This window comes from Pongo abelii, chromosome 14, assembly GCF_028885655.2.
Source record: "Pongo abelii isolate AG06213 chromosome 14, NHGRI_mPonAbe1-v2.0_pri, whole genome shotgun sequence".
NCBI lineage: Eukaryota > Metazoa > Chordata > Mammalia > Primates > Hominidae > Pongo > Pongo abelii.
This window is the reverse complement of record NC_071999.2, coordinates 107,905,518-107,927,428: the sequence shown is the minus strand read 5'-3', so window position 1 is coordinate 107,927,428 and position 21,911 is coordinate 107,905,518. Positions and strand designations below refer to the sequence as shown.

Here is a 21,911-nt window from a genome sequence, read left to right as displayed (position 1 = left end):
ATGAGTGTTTTGTGTGTATATATACATATATATGAGAAAGAGAGAAATAATAGTTTTTATGTTTTCAAAAAATTAGCAGAAGTACTCTAAAAACAGTTAAGGGGGTAGGTACTATAACGACAGAGGTTATCACATTGTTTACTTGATAGAGGAAAATTAATTTCAAACTTTCAAAACCCATACCGAATATAAATAATGTTACTGGAAATGTTAGGACAAATTAAGTAACTGGTTAATTATTGGTACTCTAGGGCATTCATATCTTTGTTTGTTTTATATATATATATTTTTTTATTATACTTCAAATTTTAGGGTACATGTGCACAACGTGCAGGTTTGTTACATAGGTATACATGTGCCATGTTGGTGTGCTGCACCCATTAACTCGTCGTTTACATTAGGTATATCTCCTAATGCTATCCCTCCCCTCTCCCCCGACCTCACAACAGGCCCCGGTGTGTGATGTTCCCCTTCCTGTATCCAAGTGTTCTCATTGTTCAATTCCCACCTATGAGTGAGAACATGTGGTGTCTGTTTTTTTGTCCTCGTGATAGTCTGCTGAGAATGATGGTTTCCAGCTTCATCCGTGTCCATGAACTCATCCTTTTTTATGGCTGCATAGTATTCCATGGTGTATATGTGCCACATCTTCTTAATCCAGTCTGTCATTGTTGGACAATACAACTTCACTACATAGAAAATCAAGGTCAATGCTTCAGGCTTTTGTCTGCTAATTTAATTAATAGTAGGAGTGAGGGATTGGAATGTACTTTCAGGATACACATTAGTTCCTTTTGCTACCTTAGCAAGTAATTTAATAGAAACCTTATGTACATTTGCACTTTCAAGTATGTGTACTCATGAAAACTCACGTGATGCATTGATACTAAAGGCCACATTCTACCCCCTTGAACTTAGGGAATGCGTATGGTAGTTCATCTTAACTAAACCTAAGGGCTCTTCGTAAAATACCTTCAACTTTCAAAAACCTAAAAAGCAGTTTGGGCAGCTCTAACGTACTTGTGTTTCTGATGGCAGATGACTTTAATCCCTAGTTTTTCCAAACATCAGTCACTCTTATATGTCCTTTCTTAGGACTTCCAAAAATCATTTTCTAAAAAGCCACCTGAACTACTGTGATTATGCCACCAGACACTATTTAGATAAATCCTCAGAGTTTATTCAGGTAGTTTCAGTTGCTGTCTTGCCATTCTGTTTCTGCCCCTGTATCACGATTAGATTTTTAATAACGTAGCAGAAAATGAGGAGTTGCCTTCTGCTGCCCAAGGGTCTTTTTCCATGATTGTAGGAAATGAACATTGAAATGATAATCTCCTGAAGGCTCTGGCTTATGGGAAGAGAGTTATTTGTTATTATTTTGTGTAGCTTTGAAGTTGACACTAGTATGACTATGTTGCTTTTGAACCACATGAAAGAAAGTAATTTAATGTTCTAGGATGTAAATACCGCAGCTTACAAAGATTGATTGACGTGAATGAGAAGTTCAAGTGTTGATATTAGTGTGCAGTGGAAGGGAAGTCTGAGTTTTCTTTTTTTGAGAATTAAGTTAAATGCCTGTCATTCTCCTACAGAGTGTGTGTGTGTGTGTGTGTGTGTGTGTGTGTGTGTGTGTGTGTGTGTGTTTTACATCATGGACTCACAAAGAGGCCATAGCTCCCATTTAAACCTTCTGCCCTAGACAAAAATCCATGCGCACTCATGTACATATTTTAGGTATACAGACCAGAGAATGTGAAGGGAGTAATGTCCTCTGTGGGCTGGAAATGATTGCTTTACAACAGGAATTCCTTCTCAATGGAATTGCTTTACTTCAGGGAAAACAGAAATGGGCAAACTGCAGTGGTCTATGCATGTATGGATGGACCATTCTCACACCTAACCAAGCAATGTTTGTTTGCTTTTCCTCCTCCTTTCTTCCCATCACTAGTTGCCATGTACCGAGAACCATCTTTGCATGATGTCGGGGAAACGGTCCCGAAGCCTGGGGTGACGCCAAGTAAAAGCACAAGTGCGTCTGCAATAATGAATGGAGGCAAACCAGTCAACAAGAGTAAGACAACATAGCCAGATCCTCACAGGTGTTGTGACTTATTCGTCCTGAGCACAGTTGAGTGATTTATCCTCACCAGACATTCCTGCTCCGTGGCTGAAGAGCAGCGGGAAGTAAGCTAATGCTTATTCTTTGCTGTCTCCGAACTTCTCTGTTGCAAGTAGATAAACCTCAACCTGTTGCGCCCCCCACAACAAGAAGACACCTGGATAACCAGCTAAACTCAGACCATGGAATGCCCTACCAGATATGGAATGCCTTTTTAAGATCTTTTCTGTGACTGTGACACTTCATGTGAATGACATACTTCACAAGTACACTCGATACCTTGCCTGCTGACAGCTACCCATAATCCTTTTTGAGTCCTGTTTCAGCGAAATCTATGTGTTTAAGTTCAATTTTGTAGCACACAAATAATATTGAGTAATTTCCAGTTAGACGCTGTAAACCTGTGCTATTACGGATTTCTTTTCGTCCCATTTTTACAGGGCTGCTCGCTCCACTGTCTGTGACCTTTTGCAGGGATTTTGTTCCTCTAAATAAATGTTGCGGTTGGCTTAGGTCGGAGAGCAATCAGGGAATCAGGAAGCCTTCTAAACCTATTATTACAAATTGCATCTATAAAGATTAAGATTGTTGTCTCTGGCTCACACTATCGATTAAACACACATATACGCTCTGTCCAGTAGCAGATACTGTGCTCCCAAGGTCGGCATTGCCTGGGTGGGAAATGGCTCAAACACAATCCAGGGAAGCTCTCTATGATATGTGTTTGACATCCCTCTCTAGTTTCTTTGTGTGTGTGTGTTTTATACATATCACAAGCTTACTGGTAATGGTAACATTTGCCTTGCCCAGCGAGCAAGACCCACTGGTTTTTGAGAAAGTGGGTCCAAAGATTTCTGTAGGCCTTGTAGGCCTGATTAAGGTTCATTTTTCATCTATTAATTCTCATTATTTGGAAAAAAAAAATCAATAATTACAACCTACAAGAATTGCGCTACCTAAATCCATTTCAGATATACTCTGTCCTGTTTTTAATGAACCAAACTTAACGCCATCCCCGTTTCTGGCTGCATTCCCCTCATACTCAGCAGAGCATGGGCAAGACGGCTGTTGTGTTCTTTCCTGCAGCAGCAATGCAAACGTTAGTTATAAATTAATTAGACTTTAATATTTTTGGTGTTTAATGACAAAAGTTTTTAAACTGGACATATTAGGAAAAATATTTTTTTTAGCTCAGCATGCTGAGTCCGGTACTGTGTATTTCACCAGTACATGCCTCTAACTCAGCATTTGGGGCTCATATTGCCCAGTGGCTGGGTTAGAGGTGCCTTGCCATGATCTCAGAGTACAGTCTGTTGAATTATCCTAGATGAAAATAAAGGCAAATCAACACATTCATCCATCAGGATTTTGGTCCATTCCATTTATTTTGTTTCATTTTGCATTTTTAATTAATTTCCTTTTTAATTAATTTAATAAATACTGTTTGAACTCTGAGCTTAGGGAAGACAACTACCAAGAAAGGCCAGGAACAGTTTACACAGTGAAGATTCCATGCAAAATGTTCAATATTGGATCTAAAGGGGTTCAAAATGTTTCATACTAAACTGTTTGGGAATATATTTGTTAGTTAACTCTGTGTACACCTAATAAAATTCAATGTTTTCTTCTCAGAAGAGTTCATTGAGACCAAACTGAACCTCATTTACTGAAAATTATATGTGGGATCAATGTACTGGCCTCTTGTTATTCTTTCTTTCTATGTGGGAGGATGACCCAGTCATCATTTTCCCCATCTGCACTGTATTTATTGGGAAATTATTTTGTCACTGCTTTCATAAATCTTCATGACAGCCCTTGCCCAGCATTAAAAAATTCTGGCCTGCTTAGCTGATTAAAGGTTTAGTATAAATTTAACTGTTTATGCTTATTTCATTTTCATATTGGATTCTACTTGAATAAATAAAAAGTTAGCAGAACGTTTGAGTAGATTTATTGTCAATGATGATGCTAAATTATAAATGTAACAAAATGATTCCTTTGGTCATTTTTGATTTGGTGTTATGTCATCTTGAAGCCTATTGTTTTAAACAGGATCAGTTAAAATATATTAGATAACTTCCATTAACCAATTATTTTCAGAAAACGTATATCCCATAATATGTGGCCAACTGAGTCATTAACTTGTAATCCAATCAATCAAATGGGCTTATAGACACTACTTACAGCAACACATCACACACATCACACATTAGAACACACACACACACACACACACACACACACACAGAGCAAACACCCCCATGTATTTGTTACTGATAATCAGCCCTACTTGCTGGTTTCTTTTTCCCCTGCAAGTCTGTTTATTGGTTTAAATTAAGACAAGATTTATTTTTGTAAAAGTGACTGAGATTTATGTAAATGTGTATCTATCTATCTCTGTTGTGTTTTATATATGGGGTGTCTATAAGGGCATTTATCCCCATGAAGGATGCAAATACTTTTTCTTCTAATATAAGTTTAGACATATTGCAGAGGGGTCCTTGTTATTTGTAATTGAGTTAGTCATTTACTTGGTGTCTGGTCTCAGCTGTTGCATGGGAAGAGGACAGCAATGATGAGCTGCATGTAGTAGGTACCTGTGTATCAAGAACTGTTGGTATGTATTGCTAATTTGCATACGAAGAGTTTGTCTGCATTGTAGTTTCTGTGTTTAATATCATTTGTTGTATTCACAAATACAACATAGTGAATAAAATATTTATATGAAGGCATATTAAAAAACATCAAACAACTTTATGTAACAAAATGGCATTGCATTACTCACCAATATAGAGACATGTCATGTAAATAAGTTGGTAAACTCAATTTCCCCCTTTACCATGCCAAAGAAAATTTTAGCTCTCTGAGGATACCTCTCTTGCTATTTGTTTGGGATAAGACTTCACCATTTTTTTCCCCTCAGAAATTAAGTTTGCTGTTATTAAGTAAGTGCAATCTCTCACTACTGATGTTCCGTATAGTAAATCTGATGGAATTCATTTGTATTTAAAGACCGTGTGTTTTGTACCTCCATGTGCATATGTCCATTGTATCAAGTCTCTATAATACTCCATTCCTTCTGCATGCATATCTGGTGTGGGAGAGTTATTTCTACTGATTTGTTATAGTAGCTGATTGCTTTGCCAGTCCCTCAGCAATGCTCAGAAATGTTGTTTTGGTATTTCAAGGGAAAACATTTTTTTTTTCTAATATAAGATTGCTTTTTAAAACATTTTGCTACCACTTGGAAAAATTAATTAGAGAAGACATGAAAATTCTCCACCCTATGTAAAGAGCAAAATGGAACTGAACATCATTTCATTACAAATCCTGAAGAATTTGGAGATTCTTGCTCTAAATGTTTGTTTGCTTGTCCTGAATGTTTTTGGGTAGGAGTGGCTTAAAGAGATTCACAATGGGTCCAAAGGACTCCCGCTCCAGTTCTTCTAGTAGTTTAGTTTGCCTCTTGGGGAGCAAGCAGAAGTTCTTTATCATACCTAGCCACGTGCTTAATTAATGCTTTAAGCACTAAAAGTTATTTTTATCAGGATGAACAATATCAGATTTGGTTGTCTTTAAAAGCAAAAACCAAAAACTTCTTATTCTTTAAGTTAGACATGTATCACTTCACTTAAAATTATCTCCCTAATAAATATTGTGGATCATTAATATTTGATACATATTCAAAAAGAGACCACATTGACTAACATCCAGTTGAGAAGAAGATGATGAAAATAATTGAAATTTTTTTTTCCATTTTAATTCAGAACAAGGCTATATCAAGGGAAAGCGACTGGGCTAAATCCTCAATTTTTTTTCCAAAATGCAATGCAGGCATATCAAAACCCAGGATGTACATTGTATTACTTTGAGTGAAATAGTAGTCATAGCTGAGGTTTCTTAGCCTACAATGTGACTGACATAGGGCCTGTTGACTCTCTTGAACATGGAGTAGGGTTTCAAAGTGTTGACAGTTGAGTCTGCAAACTAAGGCTGAGTTATATTTTAGTTTTTTTTTTTTTCCTGGTTTTCACTAAGTCTAATTCCAATGTCTACTGGCAGAGATTGTATTTGCATTTGAGGTAGTGGAGGGCAGTACTTCCAAAGTGCTGTTGGAATCCAGATAAACTCAAGGAGCCCAGAAAGACAACGGGCATACTGGCTCTCCTCTTATGACTTAGCACTTTAGTTGACTTTTTTGAAAAAGTCCTTCGGTGGAATACCTCAGTGATGATTTGCCAAACAAGCAGAGTTAGTTAGTGCCAACACCTTCTCTAAACTTGTTGCATCCCTTCCAATTGACGTTAATCCCACTGCAACTTCCTAAAAACAGGAACGAGCCAATGAGATTTGCTTATTTTCTCTCACCCATTACAAGTTTGTTCTTGCCCTGCTTGTTTTTTAGAGGGAGTTTCTATCGTAGAGTTGAAAATCACATTTAAGAAGGAAAGAGTTTATGTCTTTACATGTAACTATTTTATTTTTTCCAATCTAAATTCAATCACTTCTTAATAGATATATTGGTGTTTGCATTGCTGGCATCAAAACCACACATACACACACAAACACACACATACACACAAAGAAACATAGTGGACAGAAATAAGTAAAAATAAAATATTTCTGTTTTCAAAGAAAAAGCATTCCTTAGAGTTTAGGTACCATTAACTTACTTATACTATAATACAGTTCCGGTACTATGGTTTCTAACTAAATGAACACGAGAACAGAGCTGACTATATTTTCATCTTTGTCCAAAATTTTAGACGAATCACATTTTGAACTTTATGGTATGATAATTTCTCCAATATCTAAATTCTTTTTCTGAGAAAACAAACGCTGAGGACATTTTTGACACTCTTCTTACATGAGACTATGAAAAAGAGCAGCACTTTTGTTGTAGTTGTTGTTGTTAATAAAAAGGATGATAACATACAGAGGATTATAAGAAAAATAAGACATACCTGAGGTTTTGTGATGAGCTATAGAGAATCAAGGGCAGTTCCAGCGGAGCTGAGGCTGACAAAGTACTGCCCAGCTGCCAGCCAAATCCACCCTTACTTTCTTTTTGTGTGGCCTGGGAGCTCAGAAGGAATTTTTATTTTTTTTTACAGCTTTAAAATATTAAACAGAAACCAACAAAGAATATGAGACAGGGACGTACGTGGTCCGTAAAGTTTAACTTTCTGATCCTTAATAGGAGGATAAGCGCCGTGATAGAGAAATCCAAAGGTCATTTGTATTATGATGGCTAGATAATGTAATGAATTCCAATGTCTGTGCATCAGCAAATACGTCATCAAAATTGCTACAAAACAATAATAATAGGTTGTTTGCAGCTTAAAATGTTTAGGTAGTGAAGAGGAAAGAATATAACCTACATTATTTATTGACTACTTATATTTCCCTCATTTTACGAAAGAGATATATCAATTTACATACTCAATAATAGAACTACAACATGGTTGCACTCCTTAATCTCAGGATAGAGATAACAATTTTTATAAATCGATTACATTATGAGAACATTGTTAGTACTATAAAAATCAGCATCAGTTAAATGTTCTCTTAAAATAATTTTCAATATTAAATTTTTAAGTAACTCAGTGGATGCATATTTTCCTTATTTTTGGAAATTTGACTATAAAGTTTAAGCCATGACTCTAGAATATTTACATCATTAAAATAAAATTTCCAGGTAAAAATTTTCATCTTAAAGTAATATGGAAATGATTTTGCTACATTATTCTAGGATTTTACAAAATAATTCACCTTTAGAAAACAAGTGGTTTTTTTAGCTCTAAATAATTAAAGGTTGCCTAAACTAATGTGTATAAGTAGATTTACCTGTAAATATGTAAGGGAAGTCCCAATTATTGTACACTTTCATAATTCAATGTGAATTTCATACAAAGCAAAGTTTCACCATTAAGAAAATAAACATTTTGTTCCTATCACTGAGTGAATATTTGTAATTTCTATTTAAGCCATTTCTAGTTTTTTTTTTTTTTTTTTTTTGGTCCTTTGTGAGCTTCTGAGATTGGTGCCATTTTATCACAGTATTTCTCTTCTTGACTTCTTCGCATGACCCCAGGTTTCCAGTAAGTAAGGTATCCTCAGAAAAAAAAGTATTTTAAGGGAAATGGATGCATACTTCAGGCCCATTTTCTATGTAACTCAATATTGTCTTTTTTAAAAGGCCACATAACCATGGAATAAATTAAAATTAAAAATCAGATTTCTTATACACATAACCCCTGCCCAGTTTTAAAAATGTGATCCCTTATTTCTAGAAACCTAAAATAGATATCCCTAAATAACAATTCATTTTTAAATAAATTATCAGTAGATATATATACTGACACAGAGTATAAACAACTTCTGTCACTATTTATTTAAAATGTTAAATTGTACATTTTTCATAATTTGTTCAAGAGAATCTTCTTTGGTGAGTTTAAAGTGAGAGTAGACAAATAACTTAGTGGCTAAATGATTTAATGTCAAATGACTTAATGACCAGTTTTTGCCCTTGATCCAGCCCCAATCTGATATTCTATCTCCTGTGTGTTTGTCTTCATTGTCCCCATATTAATATGGTGACTGATATGGAATTCTGGAAAAATCTGATCGATTGATTAATGTGAATATGCATGTTTTCCTTAGATTCTAATATGGTCTTTCTTGTGTAAGAATGTGGATTTCTAATAGCCATGTAACTCAATGTTTCTCAGTTTGAGCCCTGTTGACATTTGGGGCTGGATAATTCCTTGTTTGGGGGCTGTCCTGTCCACTGCAGGATGCTGAGCAGCTTCCCTGGCCTCCCCCCACCAAATGTCTACAGCACACCTTCCTACCCCACCCAGCGTGACAGTCAAAATTGTCTGTAGATGTTGCCAAATGTCTTTTGGGTGGAAAAATTGCTCTCGTTAGGAACCACTTATGTTAATTATGGAAGAAACATTTTTTTTCTAGTGTTATTTGCATCTAAATTTGCAAAACTCATTTCTAATAGGTACTCGGATTTCATTCGTAATTCAGAAATAGAAAAACATACAATGGTCTTTTTAACCTGTCCTAGTGGTGAATATACATGGTTTCCTTCGCATTTATATGTTCTAATGGCCTAGAAAAAATAAGAATCCAGACCTCTCTCATGTAATTGTTAAGGATATTCTGAGCCAAGCCAGATTTCACATGCATTTCCATTCCATCCATCCCAGCATTCACAGTTTCCACAGCTACATATTCCATTCCCTGCAATAAAATACATATAGGTATCATGATTATGATCAAAATGTGCCAAGTTTAAACATGCTATTATAAATCACAAGTGTCCACAATGAAATCATTTCATTCATCCTTGGTAGATTTTCTTATTGTGCAATGATGTTATTATTACAGCTTATTAAGCAGCTGCGAGACGTCTAATCTTTCAAACAATTAGCGGCATTTATTTGGTGCCACCCTTTACCGATCAGATGGTAACCATCCTGTATCACTCCAGCTAGGCTTTTAGGTGACAATTTTGTTTTCCCTTAAAGAGCAAGTTGTATCTGACTTATGAATAAATACGGAAAAACATAAGGCTCTTTGACATAACCTGAGGCAGGCCAAGTAATCAGTGAAGACAGTCTTATGTAGTAAGGATGGGCAGAAAGCAAAGGTCTAACTTAATGACACACAAAGAGTCATCTCTTACCTTCAGCTAGAGCTGAGGAGAAGTATACATGTCTCTGTTTCCCCGTAACTTGGCTAAACAAATGAATTTATAACCAATTATGAGGACTCAATAAATTAGGATAGCAGTGGCTATGACACAGCTGAGCCCTCTTTATACCTCTCCCCCATACACACATCCAGTTCCCTAAAAGCAACGAACACATCAATTAGTGGTACCCAAATTCTGTTTGAAAGAATATTCCATTCCCTATGCCATGTTCAAAGTAAAATGGTTGCCAAGAAAATTCTTTTCTGTGTTCAATATACAACTACATACATGTGAGTTTGAGGCGGGAGGTTACTTTGTGGAAGTATCCCAAATAATCACAAAATTTAGCTTCATTCTCTTGTATTCTTCTATGCCCAGGAATAATGTGAGGCTTTTGTGAGGGCTTTTTGTGAGGGCTTTTTCCCAAATGCCCACTTTGCCGTTGGTAGATATTTCATATTCACAGTTGGCCCTGTTGGTCCAGCCACCTAAAGCATTGCATGACGAGTGTCTCTTGGCTCTATGACAAACTGCGGCATAGAGCAATTAGAAAAGGTTAATACCGCACCTGTACAAATGAGACCATCCTGTTTGTCGCAGTCTCTGTCATCACAGTCACAGAACTCCCCAGAAATATACCATTCTTCAGCAGAACAAATGCACTTCCCACAATGACAAGAACCTGAAATTACAAAGGCTATTACTCAGCATCACCTTATAACTAAAGGTTTCCATCTCGAATAGAATATCGTTGACACACTGACAACAGGCTTCTAATAACCCATCATCCAAAGGTAAAAGTTTATTGAATGGCTGGTTTCTCAGAGGGGAGCTTTACTTACTGTAATTCATAAAGGTCACCCAGGAAAGCCTTCATTATGGATCTAGACAGTTGCAATTAGCCTTGAGCAAATGTCCCATGGCCCAGTCTGGTTGAAATGTCAATGAGAGCAGGATGGGGTTGATTCTTACAGATGGTCTTCCAAAAAAGTATTCAAAAATAGATTTTTTCCCCCTGAATTGAATCATGTTTTTAAAGTGCCTGTTCTTTAAAGGAAATGAATAGGGAATTGTATTAAATTAGGTTGCATTTCTAATTAAAACAACTACTAAATTATTGTGCTTATAATTTTGGATTTTCGTTTACATGATCTTCTTGGAGTAGGAGCACACCTGCATATTAGGTGGCTAATTCAAGTGCTAAAAATGCATACAATCACTCAGTATATTTGCCTTGTGAGACTCATCCTCAGGACTCTCTGTCATAAACTAGGATAGCTCAAATTACTCCCAAAGTTCATATTTTATGAGGCTCTGGATTCAACTCTTTTTCCCTCCACTTCACCCATTTCTCCTACCCAATTAAAAAACTTCCTTTTTGGTTATTTAAAATATCTTTACTTATGAGTAAAAATGTTATTAATGATATATTTAAAATAAAAGAAAATAAATGAGATGATGAACGGTATCCAAGACAGAAGTAAGTTCTCTCAGTCTAAACAGCTTTCCATGACAGGCTAAAAAACCTTACATGGAAAAACTGCCTCGACGACAGCAGGAAAGACTTTACAATGAAAAAGAAACAAATAAAAAGAACTTCCTTTTCCTTCTGTTTCCTTGGGTTGGTTGTTCTTTCCAAACATGAATTCCCTTTACTAAAAGATGGCTGTCAGTATTTTTTTTGAGTCAAAAGTCAGGTTGAAAGAATATGCAGTTGAAAAAAGTATTCTGACATATTTAACAAAACTGCAGAATTGGTAAGTTCAAAATATATTGAAAAGGGCAAGAATCAGTCATTAGTGCTTCTTTTAAAATACAGTGATTAAAAATGAGTTAACAGCCTGGGTGATTAAAGCGATCAGGAAAAAGGAGTTGTGGTCATCACAGATATCATGAAAGGATTCAGGTTCATGTGTCTCAACTATGTGATATTTCATATCAGGGAAACTGGTATATGCATTTTAGCTGCAAAAATCCCCAAAGTCCAAATTAAATGTTTGTCATTTCTTGACACACTTCTCAAAGTAAGAGTGCAGTCAGAATTATTTATATTGTGACAATTGTGTTTTCACTTATTTTTAACTTCTTGTGTAGCTATGGTATAATTCTATTTAGTCTTGACTTGTTTTCCTGAGGGTCCAGGTTGATTTGCATGCTCTTGAGGAAATATACACATCATCTCAGTTTTTAATAACTGACTGACAGCCTGGTGGTTTCTCAGGACCCGGGGAGCTGCTGCTCCCAGGTCAGTCTGCAAGGGATGCTGGTTCCCTTGTGGTCTCATCAAGGTGAGGAATTTCCTGATTTTAGAGATTTCTTTATCCTAATTTTAAAGACTTTCACATTTCTAGGCATAAAAAAATGTGCAGCACTCTACTGCTTGTTTAACAAATGGATAGTGATTTATCTGCCAACAAAGACCACATGGAGTATTTCATTGACTATCAGAGAAGTTTCCTCAAAAGGCACCATACTTAGTGTTTTATTTCCTTGAGTGGAGGAAGATTAATTATTTGAAATATTTGACTGTTTTTAGTTGTTTCTAAAGTAGTGCTGATCTGATTTTATATGCCCATAATATTCATATATACACCCAGGATATCATTTTATATATGTCACAATTCATGAAATATCTTATATTTCATCTTCAAACTTATCCTTTGGCCCTGGAACTATTCTAATCACTGCTCTTGCTTCTGGAATGCTTAGCTTCATGCCATAGTAGAGCATTTTCAGAAAACCGGTAAGCTCAGCTAAAGCTAATATGGCATATATGGATAGAACATTTGATGAGTAAATTCCAGTTCTGAAAGTCTACTAGTCGCTGAAATACTTAGAATAAAAAATGAGGATTGATTTTGTATGTGTCATGAAACAGTAGCTTTTCTAAGTCAGCATTTTCCCAGCTGTTTTATTCTTTCCTGTTTGTCAACGCTCAATGCATCTTAGAGGTAGGAAATTATTCTACTGCTTGTGAAACTAGAACTAGATAGCACATAGTAATAACACAGTGTGAATAGTTATTAGGACCTATTATAGCACTTTTCCTGTAGAACGCTCTAGCTGTTTTCTTCCATAACACGGGTCAAATTGTGCCTCTCTTAAATGGGAAACACACAGGGAGAGGGTCCCATCAGACAGATGTAGGCTGCATGACTATCAAGAGGTGAGAAAATGGTTCAACTCGGCTGGCCAAGACCCACTCACACCCCTGAGACCCAGCCTAGCCAGAGAACAGCTGATGTTGGCAGGAGTTTCAGGGCAGATAGTTCATCACCACAGCACCACTAATCCATTCATTTTCTTTCCCAATATAAGGACCCTTAAGAATGTTCCCATCTCCCTTCTGTGCATTTTTGCTGGCCTCCATCCCTGGGGAATCAGCCACATTTTCTCATGTGTCTTCAGGGCACCTTAGAACATAGGAAGGGGAAAGAAATGAAATTTTACCTTCAAAGATGAGAATGGAAGAGAGAATAAAGGAAACTGCCCTGGACCTCACAGGCAATAAACAAACAGTTAACTGAAGACTTCACTCTGATTCAATCCACTCTTCTTTTTAGTGATCTGCCTATCTGTGATGTATCTCCAGGCAAAAACTTTCGTATACAGTAGTTTAAAAATGAGCTGTTTCTTCCTGCAGGTCTGACTGCACAGGCATATTGAGCGAGGCAACTTGAACACCAGGCTGAGGCTGATTTTGTGAAGCATCTTTCACTCTCTCTTTTCTGGGGATGTGGGACAGGTCGTGGGTGGGTGAGTGAGTGTGTATGCTGGACTTCTTTGGATGATGTGGGATCCAAGAAGTATCACTGTGAGAGTTTAAGGAAACAGTTAATGACATGTGTTTACAGCCATTGTCACACAACAGCATCTGTAAGAAGATTGGACGTGATTACCTGGATCTAGCTTGAAGTAATCAAGGCAAAGATATAATTGTGTAGTCTTGGATCCAAATAAATAAATCCCCAAATGAACAAAACAACCCACAATGAATTATATCATGTACTTTGCAAAGGTAGCTAAGCTTAGGGGAGACCCGGCACTGCACTAACCTCATCTCCCTTGGTTATTCACAAAAACGATTTGAGTCTAAGGGCAAGGCACCTTTTTCAGTTGCCCATTCCATTACTAATGTTGGACTTTCTTTTTCATTCAAGCCTGACAAAATGCTGCAACCTGACATCCCAGCAGGCAGTTTTCACTATTGTACTAACTACTCCATCTGTTATGAAGGTCACAACAATGTATCTTGTTTTAAATTTTTCTATGGAGTGATTTATTGTCTTGGCTATAAATTTGTAAAGAAATAAAACGCTATTTCTTCATCGTCTCCTGAGGTGACGGCTTTATTCACAGCTTGTGGGAAGTGCACGTTTCAGCCTTTTGGTGGGTACAGGCCACCAAGCTGTGTGCCATGGTGATCTCACGCCCACTGCTAAGATCTGTCCCATAATCAAATAAAGAAAGAACCTGTATATCTTTTGTGACCATCAGGGTGAGGGACTTTCATTGACAAATTTGAGAAAAATGATAGAAAATTTGGACAAGTCCATGAAATTGATCGAGAAATACATGGCCCCAGTCAAAAAATCGGAAACAGGTTTTTCTTTTCCATCACCATGTTAAAGTCCCTTAGTCTATTTCACGCGTTACTTTTCCTGTGGTTCTCAGGGTGGGTTGTGGGGTAGTGCTCCCCACTGGAACCAGGAGTAACTGGGGCATCCCCATTATCCTCTGTGCCTATCATAGATTACAGTTCCATGATCCTGGTTTTATCCCCTTTCTTCATTGATAATCCAGCACTGATGTCTCCATAACAGGAGAAAAGAAGGGAGATCACGATCAGCTGCTGCCAACAGTCCGAAGGCCCATCCGCTAACAGGAATGTCAAAATGTGCAGACTTGAGGCAGCTTTCATGTTCCCTTTTAAGTTTAAGGACTCCCAAACTCTCTACACATTGAAGGATAAACAAATAGTTTAGACAAATATGCTTTCAACCCTTCATTGATCTCTGAATATATCGCCACCACCCAAAGCAATTTGCAAAGGCATTAGCTAGAGGGACTCTTTGGCTTTGTTTTGTTTTGTTTTCAGGAAATGCCTTTGAGTCAATATTTAGTCAACCTATTTTTTTCTTTGTATTGTCTACATTTATGATGCTGAAAGATGAGAATCTTTCCTAGGGCTGTAATGACTTTCATAAGCATATTTATTTCTTGAGAAGAAACAACTCTTGTTACATGACCTTCAGTTTAGGAAATGGAAGACTATTTGTTACCCTGGAGGGTATGGCTTTGTGTGTTCTTCCTGTACTCGCAGTTGGACAGGTCTTAGGGAAGACCCGCTTATGGAAAGTGTTAATGATTCAATAGTGAGTGTAGTAAACACACAAACACAAACAATAGTTGACTCTTAAAATAAACAAATATAAATAAGCACACTAGTGTTTTAATACGTATGGGTATCTTTTTTCAGTAGAGCTTCTGTGAAAAGCTTCTATTCTTATCCCAGTGACAATGCCATTACAGAAAACCAAGTAAAAAAGTATCTAAACTTAAGTGCTCTATGTCTGAAGCAATAGCTCAGAGGAAAAAAAAACTAACTCAAAAACTATTCATTCTCAGTATCTTTTTATACACAGATCATTCCCTTCTCATCTGATAACATCTCTTTTCTTCTCTCCTACTTTTCTCTTGCAGTTTAATTCCATCCCTGCCTCCCTTCCTGCTTTTCTTCCTTAATCTCCTTCTCCCCAATTCTTTCCCTTGTTTTCTTCCTTTTAACCTTCTTTCTTTTTGGTTCTCCTAACACAGCTTGAATTCAAGGTAGGTGTTTCTAGGGGCTGAAGCCCCCTGAGAACAGAACTGGTGGAAGATTTGTTTGGGGCTTGAAATTAGATTGAATTAATGAGAGAACAAACAAGGCACAAAGCGATTGCTTCAAACTCATTTTCCACCTGCCTGCTGTAATGGCATTAGGTTGATGGCATGGCCTCCTTGCCTGAGCATTGCAAACACAAGTGTTGAACACAGAATTCCTGGAAACCAAGGACACTGTCATCTATTGAAGTGAATACATTTGCATTCATTTTCATCCCCCTTCTTGGCACCACAGATAGTCACAGCATCCATCCTCTTTGATGTCTGAAGTTCTGCCAAAAAGTCTCTTTCAACTTGATAGCATTGGTCTTGCATACGAGGCAAAACAAAAGCTACTGTTTAGGGGACACATGGCACATCTTGCTTCAGAGACCTCCTTCCTTCGTGTGTGTGGCAGCCTCACTGGTATGGTTCTTTGGCAACAGGATTCAGTGTCTCTAGTACACTTTTGCTTTGCTGTCTTCTTCAGAAAATTATTTACATGGTCATCCTGACCAGCAGAGGTTTTGAGGGTAAATGAAGCTTCAGCCAGAGCTGTGCCTTGTAGGAAAAAAAAAGTGTGTCTGTGGTGTAAAGAGGATACTGAGCTGAAGAGGAGAGCTGGGAAGCCCCTAACTTCAGTTTCTTTGAAGCGCTACTCCCCAGACATGAGGTGAGAATCTTTGAGGCTCCCTGTGTCTTCCTAGTCACTAGCAAAGAAGAACACAACAGCTTTCTAGATGATGCCATATGCAGTACAATGGCAGGATTTTAAAATCCCTTCAAGAACAGTATACAGAAACATCAAAATCAAGGTGGTCAAAATTTAATCTACTAGTATTCTTTACTCAGGGGAAACCTCTTCCAATTTGTGTGTGTGTGTGTGTGTGTGTGTGTGTGTGTGTGTGCATGTGTATAGGATGGGAGATGGGGAAGGCTTGCTTTTTCCTTTAATATGTTTCCATGGCAAAAGTTTTATTGGGTTGGTGGCTTCTATTCAACCAACTTGTAGATTATAACTATTTGGCAGGCAGGCTTTTGTTTTCTTTGTTTAATTATTATCTTTTTTTTTTTTTTTTTTTTTTTTGGAGATGGAGTCTTGCTCTGTCACCCAGGCTGGAGTGCAGTGGTGTGATCTTGGTTTACTGCAACCTCTACCTCCTGGGTTTAAGCTCTTCCCCTGCCTCAGCGTCTCAAGTAACTGTAATTACAGGTGTGAGCCACAATGCCTGGCTAATTTTTTGTATTTTTTTAATAGAGTAGATTTTTGTGTTTTTCACCGTGTTGGCCAGGCTGGTCTAGAACTCCTGACTTCAAGTGATCCACCCGCCTTGGCCTCCCAAAGTGCTAGAATTACAGGCATGGGCCACGGTGCCCAACCGAACAATTACCTATTTTCTTATATCAGGCTGCACATGTTTACTTGGAACAATTGGTGATTTTTAGGGCAAAGAAAATTACATCAGACTTGTGGGATACTACCCCTCCCCCATAGCTTTTCTTTCCTTTCTAAAAAATTAAACTAAATTAAACTAAACATTTTGTCTCCTTTTATGTCTTCTCACACCTTCAATCCTCCCCTGCTCCACATACAGCTGAATAATTTAGCCCCAGAAGTTCCCAAAGTCATATCTTTGGGCAGCTCAGATGCTTGTGATTACTTTTCTGTAGTTCTGAGCTGTGTTGTTTCAGAGGTGAGCCCAATAATCATTCTTTTGCCTTTTCTCCCCTTTTTTGGGTCCATTTAGTATCTGGTATATTTTGTTGTCCTAATTTCTTTATAAAAGTATTACTTCTATTTCATTCAGCAATAACTTTGCATACAAGGACATTTCTGCATGAATCCTCTCATATGCATTTCATTTTCTTAGGTCCAAAACTTCATTTGGTTAATCTTCAAGCTTCAAGTTGGGGACAGCAGAGGACATAGTGGTTTGCTTTCATGCAAAGTTCAGTCTGGGAAAGACAGTTGCTACATGCTGTTCTACAAATCATGTGTCAGAACAGGAATGGAGTCCAGGCACCAGCAGAGATACTCACCCTTCCCCGAGCACAATGTGCCATCTGCTGATTCACACAGATTCTTGCTTTGTTCTTCCGTCATGTTACACTTCCGCGGATGTTGGCAGAGCTTTCCAAACCATCCTCTCTCACAAACACAGCGACCACAGGAACATGTGCCGTGGCCTGTGAAGCAACCACAGGGAAGGAGTGAGAGGAGAGGATGAGGAAATAACCAGCTGAAGCAGAGAGTTTTAAGAAAGAAATGTGTAAACCATAGGATCTCATTTCCCATCCAACACATTCTGCTTTATGCGTAGTCAATTTGGCATGTAATTGTTTGAAAGAACTTACAACAGAGTTCTAGCTTAACATAATAAATTTGAATGTAGCATACGAGATGACTTGAGGGAAAGAAATCTTGCAATAATTTTAAATGGAATTATACCACCTTTCTTGATAGAAAATATTTCTTCATTTGCATTTTTATCAGTATGGAGTCTTAGCGCTATTCTTCATTGCACACACCATGCCATCCAGACCAATTTGCAAGGCTAGTCACATTACCACTGGTGGCAGTATTTACTGATTGTTCTCCTACTGCTTACTAATAAAACAAAAGGGTAACTTTCATACAAATGGCATTTGGCACTATATTACTTTATCTGTATACCTCTCTGCTTACAAATAACAACAGATACAAGTGGAAGTAATGGTGTCTCTCTATTATTGCATAAAAATTAACATTAGCTTGGATTCATGTTTGGCACATTTTTTTTTTTTGGTTTGGTTCCTGACATTGGTTCCTGGTTTTTCAGATGTTTATCTTTTGGTATATATGCAACATTGTATTTATGACAGCTATGTACCAGGATGTACACCTGTTTATTGCCTGCCACCAACACACCATTAGATTGCATGATATTCCATTTCAATTTCTTCCATTTCAGTTTCCGCTCAACCTTTTATTCCTTTTCCTGATATGTACATTACCTTACGGCAGGGTCTCTCTGAATCAACTATTTGCCTAGCAAAGAGTTACTGAGTATCTATTATGAACAGAGCATTTTGCTATGCACTAGGGGATACAAAATCAAGCACCATGGACAAAGTGGTCCCTGCTCTTCTCCCAGGGACAGATACGCTCATCATTCACACTGATTAGCCTCTCTGAAGCTGTTGACACCATTCTCTCCTGACCATTTGCTCTGGCAGGATCCTCAGGAGTGAACCTTGCTCCATCTGCTCCCCCTCCATTCAGCTCTCCACAGGGAGCATGAGTAACCAATGCTTAATGGTTTGCAATTAATTATTATAATTAATTTTTCTTTTTTTTTTTAGGAGTGTTAGGATTTTCTTTAATTTCTACAGAAATCCCTCTAACAGTTTAGTGGAGAATGAACTAGATGGCTGTGAGAATTGAGAGCATGAACGTGGCAGACTGGTGGAGAAGCCCAAGTTTTGGCATGAGAAATACGGTGAAAAATGCAGTAGAGTAAATGGAGTGAAGGACACTTGCGAGAATGCGGATTGGTAGGAGGTGGTAAGTGACTGTGGTGAAAAGGTTTTTGATCACTGAGAGGTAAGCAGAAGTCTCCTGGAGAGGGTTTCTTGGAAAACTATTTTTGTTTTTGTTTTTTTTTTTTTTTTGCTTTTTAAATTAAATAAGAGAGATTTTCCCTGGGTTATACCACATCCCTACCTCACAGGCCATGCAACAAGTGCCTCCTGACAGCCAGAGAAGGTCTGGGAGAGTGTTTTTTTTAACCCAGCATATGTTACTCCCCTGGAGAAAATTGGGATCCTGAAAGAAAGACAGGGTACTAGGAACGTCTGACATTCTTTTAAAAAATATTTTGGGAAAAACATCGCATACAAATGGGGGACTACTAAATTTGCAAGAAAAATGTCGCTGCCATACCTTTAACATGCACTCAATCAGCAACTGCTCTGGCACTTTCTAAGGCTAATGACTGTTCCTGTCACACAGGTTAGCAAAAAAGGAAAAAAGTAAATAAATAAATAAACGAAGTAATGGTGGTATTTTTCACCTAGCTTAAGTGCAAAGTAAAAACAAACAAACAAACAAACAAAAAACCCAAAAACTGAAACCATTAAAGTTTAAAAGTAGCACGCATGTAAACATGTGACCCATAATTGGCTCAGCCTGAGAATCTAAGGGAAGTCTACAAAGTGAAAACTCACCATGCAGTGTGGCTCGGCTTTGCAGAAGATGAAATAAAGATATAAATGGAGATAACATGTGGTGATGTTTTAAATATATTCTCAATACAGACTTGAAGTTTGGTATTATCCCATTTTACAGTCAGGCAACTGAGCTTCAGAGAGATTAAGTACTGTAATTTGCAACTCAATCACATAGTTCAACCACACAGGATCGTAAATGACTCTAGTTCCTCTGATTCCAATGTCTACACTCTTCCCAATGTGTTGTTTTGCTTCTTTCTATATTTCACTTTAGAAAGTGAGACACAGCAGGATTTCTTAATTCTTGTCTCTTTCAACCACCACATCATTTGAAGGTATATATTTGATATCACAGGCACTTTCTCCTTGCAAGTCTCTTCTCTATTGGCACGCCACAAAATTCTCTTGGCCTCATTCAACACTCCTCCTTTGTCTCTATTTATTCTTCTACCGTTTTTTTTTTTTTCTTTTAACTGAACCAATAAGTGCAGGTATTCACCCAATGTTTATCTTTAATTATCTTTTTAAATCTCTCCATAACTTCTCTTTTGAAAAATCCATTAAATTTTGGGCTTTCAGATAACCGCCAAGACCACAGGGCTGTATCTCCAGCCCCTGATTTTCTCCTACATTCCCCTCTCATGATTCCACACTTTGTGTTCTATTAGCATCCCCACTTAATACCTCCAGAGCTACATAGGCAGGGTCCGACCCATAGACCCTGGCGGAACGACGGATGAACAAACGCACCCAGACACAGGTATCCAGTGAAAGAGTGGGCTAGGGGACCAGGCTGCTCACAGACACCAGACACCAAGGAGGGTGCTGTAAAGAGTCAGCAGCCATGGCCCTGACAAGCTGGCACTGTGGGCATTTATTCAGTATAGATTTAATCACAAAGGCTCTGAGTCAACACACTTGTGGGCAATTTACATGGTCGCTCCCCTCCCCTCCCCTCCCCAGAGAGAGTAGTCCTGCACGCAGATGATTAAAGGCCAGGTTCCAAGGCCTATGTTAACTTACTTATTTAGATTAGTTTCACCGGCTAAGAGAATCTGGCTGCCTTCAGCCAAATCCTTTTCCGAAGCTTTTGTAAAACCTTCCAGCCTTCCAAGAAGGTTTGCATCTTCTACAATTTTTCCCACCACCCTGACCAATCTCCTACATCCATATATGATTTTCTTTCCAAAAGCTGCTTTTTTGTCTTTCTCATTTCTTTTAATATAACAGCTATCCTTTCAATCAACCAGTTCATGATGTTTTGAGTCTCATTTGAATTTCCCTTACTGCCCTCATCCAGTGTGTTGTCAAGTCTTGTTGAAACCACCTCCAACATTCCCACTTACATCACCATCACAACGTTGGAAAAAACTTCCTGTCATGTCTCTCCAATACTCTGGCTCGTAGATTCCTACAGCACAACTTGCCTTGATATTTAGTCCTGTATAACTTCCTAATGCTCATGGCATAGAGTTTACCTACTCTAGCCTTTGTTATGTTTTAGCTTCTTGAAAAACAGAAGCTACATTTCTAGTTGTATTCCTTCTCTTCTCCCTTTAACCAAACTGGCCCATTCATTGTTTCCTGCACATTTGTCATGCTTTTCTGACCTCATGTTTTTGCAGAGGTAGAAGTACCTTTCCCTTACTATATGCATTCAGGTTCTGAGTAATTTTCAAAGCTCAGCAAAAAGTGACTACCCTTCTGTGAAGATTTTCCTAATATCCCTAAGTGGGACTCACTGTCTCTCCTCTGAATTTCTATCTTATTTTTTACCTCCTGTGGAACTGTTTTGACTTCCATCTCATGGTATATAGTTATCTGTCAAATGAATCCACTACTCTACTATGAATTTTCTGAGTATTACTTCTGTCAGCACTGTAGTCTTCAGAGTGCCTAGCGTAATGCCTGAGACACAGTGGATCTTCAAAAACTTGGAGGAGATTGAAATTGTCTTTTTCAAAACATCTTTCTCATTTTTACCCACAAATCAAACTGTAGAGTAGAGCCAAG

The 21,911-nt window shown here is 37.8% G+C and overlaps 2 protein-coding genes across 5 annotated transcripts in view; one reads left to right on the top strand and one right to left on the bottom strand.

The window, feature by feature from the left end:
• FGF14 (fibroblast growth factor 14) overlaps nucleotides 1–10,747 on the top strand; it is a 677,860-nt gene extending 667,113 nt beyond the window's left edge. For all 4 annotated transcript variants that reach the window (XM_009248765.4, XM_054529201.2, XM_054529200.2 and 1 more), the window contains exon 5: nucleotides 1,949–10,747. In XM_009248765.4, the coding sequence (XP_009247040.1) occupies nucleotides 1,949–2,085 (137 nt within the window). In that variant the 3' untranslated portion in view covers nucleotides 2,086–10,747. The remainder of the gene's footprint in view (nucleotides 1–1,948) is intronic.
• ITGBL1 (integrin subunit beta like 1) overlaps nucleotides 6,723–21,911 on the bottom strand; it is a 261,142-nt gene continuing 245,953 nt past the window's right edge. The window contains exons 9-12 of the mRNA XM_024230736.3: nucleotides 17,730–17,876; nucleotides 10,396–10,509; nucleotides 9,266–9,373; nucleotides 6,723–7,427 (exon numbers count right to left, since the gene is read on the bottom strand). Coding sequence (XP_024086504.1) covers nucleotides 9,282–9,373; nucleotides 10,396–10,509; nucleotides 17,730–17,876 — 353 coding nt within the window. The 3' untranslated portion in view covers nucleotides 6,723–7,427; nucleotides 9,266–9,281. The remainder of the gene's footprint in view (nucleotides 7,428–9,265; nucleotides 9,374–10,395; nucleotides 10,510–17,729; nucleotides 17,877–21,911) is intronic.